The sequence below is a fragment of the Eschrichtius robustus genome, chromosome 20 (genome assembly GCF_028021215.1).
Source record: "Eschrichtius robustus isolate mEscRob2 chromosome 20, mEscRob2.pri, whole genome shotgun sequence".
NCBI lineage: Eukaryota > Metazoa > Chordata > Mammalia > Artiodactyla > Eschrichtiidae > Eschrichtius > Eschrichtius robustus.
Window position 1 is genome coordinate 21293896 of NC_090843.1, and position 11855 is coordinate 21305750.

At 45.8% G+C, this 11855-nt stretch overlaps 1 protein-coding gene across 1 annotated transcript; it reads left to right on the plus strand.

Annotated features, from left to right (window-relative positions):
• Positions 1-5492: 5492 nt before the first annotated feature.
• Positions 5493-10793, plus strand: PSME3 (proteasome activator subunit 3). The gene is made up of 11 exons (XM_068529772.1): positions 5493-5774; positions 6458-6490; positions 6617-6679; positions 6875-6979; positions 8389-8437; positions 8993-9105; positions 9319-9387; positions 9524-9591; positions 9691-9745; positions 9871-9957; positions 10552-10793. Exons 1-11 carry the CDS (start codon positions 5733-5735, stop codon positions 10630-10632), a joined length of 765 nt encoding a protein of 254 aa, XP_068385873.1. The 5' UTR covers positions 5493-5732; the 3' UTR covers positions 10633-10793.
• Positions 10794-11855: the final 1062 nt, after the last annotated feature.

Sequence of the window (11855 nt, forward strand, 5' to 3'; positions counted from 1 at the left end):
GAGGGCAAGGGTAGAAGCAGGGAGACCAGTTGGGAGGTTTTGCCTGAATTGAGGCAAGAGATGATTATCAATTGAAATAAGAAAAGTTATAGGCAGTAAACATGATACGATTCCATTTGTACAAAAAACAATGTAACATATGTGGTATATAACATGACATGTTAAATGTTATATGAAATGATGTACAGCAAGCAGTGTCCTTCACTGAACAACGGGACAGAGACTTCTACTGCATACAAGTTTGTACTGTTAGATTTTTTTTTAACAATAAGCCTATAATTCATTTACAGCAAAATTAAACTTTTTACAGAAAGAAAATATAACAATACAGGAAGTTAGGGCAATAGTGTCAGGAAATTACCCATAATCTCACCACACTATAATTTTTATGTTTTCCATTACGATGTTTTTTTCCCTATGTATTTTAACAAGGCTGTATTTATGTTTGTAATCTATATGTAGTTTTTGTATCCTGCTTTTAAAAGTTAACATTACATAATAAATATTTTCCCATGTTGCTACACAGTTTTTGTAATTGTCATTCTCATGACTGCATTACACTGCATCAAGTGCGCTACCTTAATGTGTTTCTTAGTTGCTGGAAATTTCCATTGCTTCCAGTTTTGGTAATTACAATAATGCTGCAGTGAAGAGCTTACTGTTTCCTAAATGATAGAACCTCACAACTGGGATTACTGAGTTTGGCTATTTCAGGTCTCTTGATTAACATTAGCAATTGTTTTCCAAAGTGGTTGCACATAATTATATTCTACCTCCAGTAATGTATGAGAGAGCCTATTTCACGATGCCTTGGCCAGTATTAGTTATCATATAGTTGAGGAACGAGGGCAAAAAATGGCACTTCCTTGTTATTTTAGTTGATATATCATTGGTTACTTGTAAATATTGACTCTTTTGTGAAGGTTTTCCTCTTTTGTGAAATTCGTTTGTGTCCTTTGCTCATTTGTCTATTAGGTTCTTAGTATTTTTCTCAGTATGTTTCATTAATTTGTATGAATGGTCTGTTTAACTAAGGTGTGTTCCAGATGTGCAGACGTTTTATGTTTTTATGAATTCAAATCTGCTTTTTTTCTTGATGACTTATATTGCTTAGAAAGTTGTTCCCACTTCCAGAAGTGACTTTCCTATTAATATTTTAAATGTGTGCGATCCTCCTATAATTAGCATCACATGTAATATGTGGGACTAGATTGATTTTCTCCTGGTATTGCTAATTAGAGATGGTCTTTACAACCCTTATTCCTCTTGGATCTTTCAGCATGAGACCCCCTCTAGAGGAGATGGGTGGAATCATCCTCAAAGAATTTTCACCTAGGCCTCGTGTGGCCGATTCATAGTCCTACATTTCTTCCTGTGTGGCTGCCACTAACACCATCTCAGAAAGGCGTGGAGACGTAAAGGGCTTCTAGAGAGGTAGGGCCTATAGAGACGACAACTGTGCGTTTGGAAGTCTGTCTTTGTCATTTACCAACCCTGACCTTGAGCAAGTTCTTCATCTACTCTGTACCTTGTTTTCATATTTGTAAAATGAGATTAATAGGGAATTCCCTGGTGGTCCAGTGGTTAGGACTCCGTGCTTCCACTTCAGGGGACATGGGTTCGATCCTTGGTTGGGGAACCAAGATCCCACATGCTGCGTGGCATGGCCAAGAAAAGAAAAAAAAAGAGAAAAGATTAAAATAAGAATAATAGTGTACGTCACATAGGGTAGTGTGATGATTAAATGAACTAATAATATGAAGCACAAAGAGAAATGTCCGGCACGTAGTAAACTCTCTGTGCGCTCTGCTGCTTGGAGAATATATGACAATCAGTATGTGTAGTGCCTGAGGGATTGTGAATAATCAACATATTGTCATCCATTCAACAAATATTTATTGAAGACCTGCTATGTGCCAGTCACTCGTCTCGGTCTGGGAGGATACACTGGTGAACTGCTCTAATAGTTTATATTCTTGAGGAGAGAATTTGACAATAAACATATAAACAAATGAATAAGGTGATTTCAGATAATGGTAGGTGTTATGAGTTGAATTGCGTTCTCCCAGGAGATGTTGAAGTCCTAACCCCCAGTACCTGTGAGTGGGACCTTGTTTGGAAATAGGGTCTTTGCAGATGATCAAGTTAATGAGGTCATTAAGTCATTAATCCAGTATGACTGGTTGTCCTTATAAAAAGGGGCAATTTGGACACAAAAGTGGACATGAACAGAGGGAAGACATGTGAAGAGACACAGGGAGAAGATGGTTGTCTCCAAGCCAAGGAACACCTGAGACTCCCAGGAGCACCCATTTGAATGTTGTGGACCTGAATTTAAAATAAGACCAGTCATCAGTGATCATGTTTGATTCATAAGCACCCAGGAATGAATAGTTTGTTAAATGTAGTGGTGCCCTCAGCAATTGTTCACTGAATAAATAAACAAATGAGTGCACATTACATAAAATACTTGGATAAGGGAGGAGAAAGGGAAATAAAAAAGGAATGTGCATCTGTCTTCTTACAACCCTACTTGAAGAAGCCAAAATACAATTATTTGAGAACAAAGCCATATTTCAACAAGCAGAAACACATTAAGTTTTCAAGCTGAAGTTATTAATTCTGAAAGAAATTCAGGGTAATGGCACACTTAAAATAGGATGTAGTTAATTTGGGAAAGCATTCCTGAAGTTATGTTCCAGATCAGAGTTGAAAAGTTACTAGGGACAAGTGTTACCAGAAAGCAGGGGTAAAAGGGGGAAAACCGTTAGATGTTAATACACAAGATGGGTAGTATGGGCTATGTTGTATGTGTTCTTGAATAAGTGGAAAAGAACTTTGAGTCTGAAAATGGGGCTGATAATAACTATACAGTTTAAGGAGTAACCTTATCATGCTAAGCATGAACAGGTAGCTTATCTGGTAATGGCTACTGTTTATCTAGTGCCTGCCTTGTATCCAGGCACTGTGCTAGTTCTTTTACATATATGTGATTTCCAATATGAATAACAACCCTACAAAACTGCATACTATTTATTAATAATAATTAAAATTCCATTTTACAGATGAGGGAACTGAGACTCAGCATTTCAGTAATTTTCCCAAGATATCACAGTTAGTAAGGAGCTGAGGTGGGGTTTGAAGGCAGGTTTCTCTGATTCCAGAGGCCATAGTCAGTCACACTTCATTTAACTGTGTATTCCCACCATCTCCCTTGCTCTTTTTTATAAATTTATTTTTGGCTGCGTTGGGTCTTCGTTGCTGCGCACAGGCTTCCTCCAGTTGCGGAGAGCAGGGGCCACTCCTTTTTGCGGTGCGCAGGCCTCTCATTGCGGTGGCTTCTCTTGTTGCGGAGCATGGGCTCTAGGCACGTGGGCTCTGTAGTTGCGGCTCGTGGGCTCTAGAGCGCAGCCTCAGTAGTTGTGGCGCACAGGCTTTGTTGCTCCGTGGCATGTGGGATCTTCCTGGACCAGGGCTCGTGGCTCCTGCATTGGCAGGCGGATTCCCAACCACTGCGCCACAGGGAAGTCCCTCCCTTGCTCTTAACACAGAGGTGTGCCCAGGATAAAATGTAAATCAGATGACCTGCCTTTGCACTTAATCCAAATTGTTTCCTAACAAACCTCCCCAGCCGACTCCCACCCCCAACTAACTAGTCTTTCAGTTTCTTCAACTGGGACTTCCCTGGTGGTCCAGTAGTTAATACTCCACGCTTCCACTGCAGGAGTCACGGGTTTGATCCCTGGTGGCAGTGCAGCCAATAAATAAATAAATACGCTCTTTAAAAAAATTTCTTCAACCGGACAACCACTTTCCTTCCCCAGGGCATTTGCCTGTGCTGCACCCATACCTTTGAAGGCTCTTCCCCTCACTCTTCCCAAGCTAACCCTTTTACCCCCTTATAGCTTGTCACTTCATCTGAGAGGCCTTTCATGGCCATTTGAACTAAAATAGACCCCTGGCATTCTCTATGTCAGTCATTTTTTCCCTAACATTTATCAAATTTTGCAGTTATGTTGTCAGTTTACTTTCTGGTGTCTTTCCCAAGTATTAAGTCCCAAGAGACCAGAGAACTTGAGTCTTGTTTACCTTTGATTTCCCAGAACTGTGCTGTTCAATACAGGAGCCATTAACCACATATGGTTACTGAGTACTGCAAATGTGGTTCCTCTGAACTGAGATGTGCAATAAGTGTAAAATTCATACTGGATTTCAAAGACTTGGTATGAGAAAAGAATGTACAAGATCTCATTAATATTTTTTATATTGATTGCATGGTGAAATGATATTTGGTTAAACTGGGTTAAATATATGATTAAAACTAATTTCACCTGTTTCACTTTTTAATGTGGCTGCTAGAAGATTTTAATTTACGTAAGTGACATTATTTCTAGCCTCTGAGACACTGCTGTCTCAGAGCCTAGTCCATTTTAGAGAGAAATAACCGATGTTAAGAGACCGTATGAGGGGGCTCCCCTGGGGGCTCCCCTGGTGGCGCACTGGTTGAGAATCTGCCTGCCAGTGCAGGGGACACGGGTTCGAGCCCTAGGTCTGGGAAGATCCCACATGCCGCGGAGCAACTAGGCCCGTGAGCCACAATTACTGAGCCTGCGCGTCTGGAGCCTGTGCTCCGCAACAAGAGAGGCCACGATAGTGAAGAGGCCCGCACACCGCGATGAAGAGTGGCCCCCGCTTGTCGCAACTGGAGAAAGCCCTCGCCCAGAAACGAAGACCCAACACAGCCATAAATAAATAAATAAATGGCGGTGATATGAACAACATATGTACATAACAAACTTTAAAAAAAAAAAAGAGACCATATGAGTGGGTGAATTCAGAGTTAGAGTCTCTGCCTTCCATGAGGAAAATGGATACAGCATTGCCCTAGAAGTTAGGAGATCTGAGTTCTGGTCTTGGGTTTTCTGGAAACACTGTGTAGCCTTGGACAAGCACTACCGGCCTCCAGGCATCAATTTGCCCATCCATCAGGCAGTTGGTCACTGAGGTCTGGAAGTGTATGAGATTAAGTGGCTAAATGGCAGAGAAAGGTGGGGAAGCCTGGTGCAACAGGACTTGTCTTCTGTTAGGCTCCAGCCTAACACTACAGCTTCGGCCAAGAGGAGGATGCGGCAGAAATCACAGACTAGACGCCCCAAACCTAGCGCGGGGACCGTCAAGCTTCCTCAGGCCGACGTCACTGGGGCGCGACGGCGTCATCGGTCGGGTCCCCGCTCGAGGCGGCAGCGGCTCCGAAGGTCCCTTCGGGGAAGGCGAGTGCCGGGATAACAGAGAAGCAAGTAATCCCCGAGTCTCTTTGAGCCTCAGATCTCACGAAACCACCCTTGGCCGCACTCCCTTTTATTTCACCCGTAGAACGCACAGGAACCGGGAGATAAGAATGTCCAGAGCCGAACCTCAGCGCGGCTGCGCAGCGCATGTGCGCATCCTCGCCGGGCTCCCGGCGATTGGCTGTGACGTAACTTCCGGCGTGAGAGGCGAAAGCCGGGAGGGCGAGCGAGAGAGGGAGCAGGCAGCACGCACAGGCAGCAGGCGGGCGGGCGGGCGAACGGACGGACGGCCGGCACGAAGGGAGGGAGCGAGAGAGCAGTGAGTGAGCCAGCGAGGGCGGCTGCGTCCCGAAAGCAGCCGACATTCCCGCCTGCCTCTGACGCCCTCCCCGGAGCCCACAGCGCCTCCGGTCTCCAGCGGAGCGGACACGGCCCGGCCCGGCCATGGCCTCGTTGCTGAAGGTGGATCAGGAAGTGAAGCTCAAGGTAACGGCACCGGCCTGGGCCTCCTTACTCCTCGCTTCGATCCCCGAGCAGTCTGACCGGCTACCCACTCCCCATGGCGTCTTTGTCTCCCTGGGGACACCAGCCCTGAGCTTCCGCTCGGCTCAGCCCAGCCCCCCACTCCCGGAACGGCATCGGGGGAGAGGATAATATGGGATGGCCTTCTGTACCCCGTCTAATAGTGGAGAGCCCGGGGAGACCTCCGCGGACACGTGGTGGACTTAAGTTCTTTAGGCCAGTGACAGCTGGAAGTCCCCCAGCCCAGCAGCGTCCCCGCCTCCGGGCGCTGCTGCTGCCCCTGCCCTTGGCATCATGCCTGCCTCGTAGACTGGGCCAGGTTTGGACGGTGGTTGACACGTTTGTGAGCTCACACCTCCCCCACCTACCTGTCTTTTGTCTGCTCTCAAAGTCAGACAGCTTCAGACACAGGGAGGGAGGGAGGGAAGACAGGCGGGTGCTGCCCTCAAGCCCGGCTTCCCTCTCCTGAGATGGAGAAATGGATCCTCAGAAAAAGAAAGTATTTGCAGTCTGGGGGCCTCTCAGCTTCTCATTACAATTACAAGGTGAGGGGAAGACAGTTGGATTTGGGTTTCCCCATCCTGCCCATACTTCTGTTGCCAGGTACTGACTTACTCTTAGTGAATTGCTTTCTTTATTAATTTTAGGTTGATTCTTTCAGGGAGCGGATCACAAGTGAGGTGAGTGAAATAAATAGAAAAATGAGTGTTGGTTAATAGTCGGGAGTTCCCCAGAGGAGAGATACCTGTAGAGACAGACCTTCCTCCCACAGTTACTAATTCGGTTGTATTTTCCCTCATCTTTAGGCAGAAGACTTGGTGGCAAATTTTTTCCCAAAGAAATTGTTAGAACTTGATAGTTTTTTGAAGGTGAGAGACGCTTTTCTTTTCCTCAGATTCCCCCATTTTTTTGCCCCCGGTCTTTCTGTCAAATGGGACAAATCATGTGTTAATTCTGTTTTGTTTTGTACTGTAAAGCGCTCTCATTTCTTGCCCTTTAAATGAAATACTTCTTTGTTCATCTTGAAAAAACTAATGTTTTGGGGGTGGGCTTCTCTCTTTCAGGAACCAATCCTAAACATCCATGACCTAACTCAGATCCACTCAGACATGAATCTCCCAGTCCCTGACCCCATTCTTCTCACCAATAGCCATGATGGACTGGACGGTGTAAGTGTCCTATATTTATCTTTGTGTTCGGAAGCAATAGGTTCTCTGTTCTTTATTCCCTGCTCAGTTTGAACATATACAGAGGGAACAGTGAGATTTGGATCTGGGAATGAGGATTCTTACAGATGTTATGACTAAAGTACACCCCTTTAGATCCTGATTTTCATTTGTAGTATGAAGTGAATATGTTAATGCTACTCTGTTAGAGTGAGTTTAAAAATAGGACAAATAGCTGCAGGTTCCCTCAGGTGATCTGGTCTGTCCCCAGGGCTCTAGGCAAGACTTTTCTTACCCGTTTCAGTGTCTTGAGTGTTGTTATGGAATGAACAGTTCTTGCTGTGTAACTGCAGTCCTAGTCTTTTTGTATCTTTAGTGCCTAGTCTTTATCAGCTATATATCCACATTCTATTATAACAGTGATGACACTGTACGGTATTGTTCTTTGTCTGCATTACTGTCTCATTGATAGAACTTGCAATTCTGGAAAGCAGAAACTATCTTAATTATCTTTGTATCCCCAGCACCTAGCATTGTTCCTAGTACACAGCAGGTGCTAAATACATGTTTGTTGATTGAATATTGCATTTTTTTGTGGAACCAGCGGATTTGTACTTATTCCCTTAATTATCGTAACTCTGCATTCAGTGCTTCATTTTTCCTGTTTTTTATAGTATCCCCCCTGCCCAATTGCTCAATTTTTAAATTTTTAAAATTTATTTATTTGGCCATGTCGCACGGCTTGTGGGATCTTGGTTCCCCAACCAGGAATGGAACCCAGGCCTCTGGCAGTGAAAGTACCAAGCCCTAACCACTGGACCACCAGGGAATTCCCCCTAATTGCTTAATTTGTTATATTTCTTGAAAGGTTGGTCTTCCCAACTAGAGTTTAAGTTGCTTTGCGGCAAGAATCTTTTTAATTAATTAATTAATTAATTAATTAATGGCTGCGTTGGGTCTTCGTTGCTGCACGCGGGCTTTCTTTAGTTGTGCCGAGCGGGGGCTACTCTTCTTTGCAGTGCACGGGCTTCTCATTGCGGTGGCTTCTTTTGTTGCAGAGCATGGGCTCTAGGCGTGTGGGCTTCAGTAGTTGTGGCACGTGGGCTCAGTAGCTGTGACTCGCGGGCTCTAGAGTGCAGGAGTTGTGGCGCACAGGCTTAGTTGCTCCGTGGCATGTGGGATCTTCCCGGACCACGGCTGGAACCCGTGTCCCCTGCATTAGCAGGCGGATTCTTAACCACTGCGTCATCAGGGAGGCCCCAAGAATCTTCTCTTAAAGCCTTGTATGTGCTTAGTAAATTGTGTGTAAATTAATAATGGGGTCGAGGAAGGGATTAAACTTGCTCGAAGCGTAGCTTATGATGGAGATGTAGGTGTCGAGCAGGCTAATTCCCATCTTTTTGTATCTTTAGCCCACTTACAAGAAGCGAAGATTGGATGAATGCGAAGAGGCCTTCCAGGGTGAGAGCTCCCTTCACTATACCCCACCCCAGTCTTTCCTGGCCTGCAGCCCTGAGATGCAGGATGAATCTTGTGTTCTCCTGGCCAGGAAGCAGGATCTGAATTTATTTCCCAGACGTTAGCATTCCCAAGTCCTCCAAGCATTGTCATTATTTAGCACTGTAAACCTAATTTTCCAGTTAATAGGGAGGGTTTGTCTTAGTGTGGACTGCCAAGGGAGAGAGGTTGGAGGTGGCTACACATCACAGATTTTTCACAGAAGTCACAGTTCCATAACATTTTTTCCTCTTCAGTAATATTGGTACATTAAGTCTATAGAGCATATTTTAATTTCCTTATTCTTCAGAGTTTTGGGATACTTTAGACACCCATTTGTTAATCCATGCGTTCTCTTTTTTTGATTTCGTTGGGGGTGTCAAGGTTTATAGATAGAGTTGTGACAGATAAAAGGCAGAGGTCATAGCATCTCATGGGTCTGGGAAAGAGAGAAAGGGGTGGAGTGCTATGTCCTGCCCTTCCATCCAAATCATTTAACCTTCCTCATGTCCCTGCCAGGAACCAAGGTGTTCGTGATGCCCAATGGGATGCTAAAAAGCAACCAGCAGCTGGTGGACATTATTGAAAAAGTGAAGCCTGAGATCCGGCTGCTGATCGAGAAATGCAACACGGTGAGGCAGGGGCTGACCCCAAATAGCCTGGCTTGAACTATGCAAGATGATGGATATGGGGCTGGAGGCGTGGAGATGATGTGGGAATTGGAAGACTATCTTGGCTCCTGTGCTCCTGACATCTGGCCCCAGCAGCATGAATTGTATACTTCATGGCTTCAGTAGAAAAGGCCAAGGTCCTCATATGTATATTTTGGTCCCCTCACTCTCCAGGTCAAAATGTGGGTACAACTTCTGATTCCTAGGATAGAAGATGGGAACAACTTTGGGGTGTCCATTCAGGTAATGTGCTTGCATTAGAAACTGGAGAGGAAGGTTTGGGAGATAATCTCATCTCCCCTGCTTTTCTGTTTTCCCTTTCTCTTTGGTCTGCCTTGGGGTGATATGGAAGTGACTTTTGACTCAGTTGTTTTTTCAGGAGGAGACAGTTGCAGAACTAAGAACTGTTGAGAGTGAAGCTGCATCTTATCTGGACCAGATATCTAGGTAGGGCTGCTTGGGCTTGGCCCAGGAACTGGGGGCTGGTGAGGTGGTAAGCACTGTCCGGGGTCTCCTGCAGCTTCCTCCTCTTCTCTCTCCTTCCAGATATTATATTACAAGAGCCAAATTGGTTTCTAAAATAGCTAAATATCCCCATGTGGTAAGTAAGGGTTTTGTGGGCCGAGGGTGGAAGTGGTAGGACAGGGAGGAGTGACTGTTCCTGGGAAGAGTCTTGTGGGGACAGTCAGGCTTTGGGAACTAGCCTTTTCTCCGCCCCACTCTCAGGAGGACTATCGCCGCACCGTGACAGAGATTGATGAGAAAGAATATATCAGCCTTCGGCTCATCATATCAGAGCTAAGGAATCAATATGTAAGTAACCGTGGTCCCTGCCCACAGTTGCTCTGGCTTCTCTTAGTTCTGGTGACCATTTTCTTGCCACTCTCTGGGGGTTGAGATGGGGGGCGGGGGGTGGAGGTAAAATGAGTGGAACAAATTCTGCCCATTAGCCGAGTGTTGAGAGCTATGAGGTCATTGAAGGTATCTAGCTGGGCATCTCCCTTCTTTCTACTTGGATGAGAAGGGGCACAACATAGAATAGGGGTGAAGATGTAGACGTTAGAGTCAGGCTTAGGTTTAGAACCAATCCTACCTGTAATGTGTGGCCTTGGGCAAGTTTAACCTCAAACTTCAGTTTCTTCATCTCTAACACGTTAAAGGACCCAGTGCAATTCTTGGTATGTTAAGTGCTCAGTAAATGTTATTTATTAGACTCTTGGGCCCTGGATATACCCAGGTGTGCCTGGGGTATAAGAGAGGTAGTAGGGCAGCCATGCTGAATTCCGATTCAGGTGAGTGAGATCCGGGTTATGTGAGTGATTGCTTGGGAGTTTGTGGCGGTGTCTTATTTTCCTCGTGAGGTAGGGGTACAGCAGACATGTGAGTCCCTGATCCCTCTTCTCCCAGGTCACTCTACATGACATGATCCTGAAAAATATCGAGAAGATCAAACGGCCCCGGAGCAGCAATGCAGAGACACTGTACTGAGGCCAGGGCCAGGGCCAGGGGACTCTGTGAGTCTGGCTCAAGACCGACATTGCCTTGGTTTGTTACATGACTATCGTGATGGGGAAACTGGCTGGAAGTAGTAATCACACCTCTCTCTGTTTTTAGTTAGAGTCTAATGAAACTCTCATGTAGTTCTGTGACGTGTTTACCTCTTTTTTCAGGCCTCAGGAACTCTTCTATTTCCTTCCCTAATACCCCACGCCCCCCTGTCCTAATTTCTGGAGACCTCCAGGTTTGTGTGCACAGGATGTTGGCACAAGAATACTTGTGTTTTTTCTCCCTGGCTCCCTCCTGTGTCTTGGGCTTTGTATTTTCTTCCTCTTGATGATTAGTTGGTTAGAAGCTGAGGGAACTGGAAGGAGAGTGCTAGGTGTTTTGTAGGAACTGGGGCGGGGTGGGGGGGGACCAGCTCCTTTCTTCCTGATGGGAGGTTAGTGTCCCTTGACACTGTGGGACGTTGCATCCTCCCTGCCACAGTTGCCCTGGTGATGACTTTGGGTACACCTTAGACCTTCTGCCAAGTCCCTAGCTGCTTCAGATGTTTTTATAACTAGGATTTTCACATACACATATGTGCGTGATATACACACACGTACACACATGCAGCACACACATGCCTTCCTACTCTGTTACTTGATGCCCTCCCCTCCCCCCAGCCCTGCCCACCCCCCAAACCCTGTCTCTGTCTCACACTCACACACACACACACACACACACACACACACACACACACACACACACACACACACACACACACACACACACACACACACACACACACACACACACACACACACACACACACCTGTTCAGAAGGTGTTAGGTGTTTTAGTCCTCATCCACCAGGGCCCATTGTCTCCTGATATTGTAGCCTCTTGGTGCCCGAGGCTGGTGAGTTGGAGGACAACTGAGAGATGAGAAGCAGGGGTAGTGGGTTCCCCTTCCTCTGTGACTCGGGTCCTTTGGGGCATTTTTGCAAAGGCTGGTCCTCTGAATCCCGGTTTCCTCTTCCCAGGCCAGTTGTAAATTGGGGTGGGGGTGTCTGCAGCTGTGAGGCCAGATGCTGCTGCTCCTACTGGGTTTTCCCTTTGGGAAAAATGTTTTCTTATTTATAGTTTTGTGCTTCCAGGGAAAGCGGTCACTTGTGTGTATGTGTGTGCATGCACACACATGCATGTACACATTGTGTGTATGTGGAAATC

What these genes read in the sequence shown, in the direction of transcription:
- PSME3 (XM_068529772.1), top strand. Translation starts at nt 5,733, where the DNA reads ATGGCCTCGTTGCTGAAGGTGGATCAGGAAGTGAAGCTCAAG. An exon ending in GCCATGATGGACTGGACGGT is followed by an intron (nt 6,980 to 8,388) that starts GTAAGTGTCCTA and finishes TTGTATCTTTAG; the next exon opens with CCCACTTACAAGAAGCGAAG. An exon ending in ATGCGAAGAGGCCTTCCAGG is followed by an intron (nt 8,438 to 8,992) that starts GTGAGAGCTCCC and finishes TGTCCCTGCCAG; the next exon opens with GAACCAAGGTGTTCGTGATG.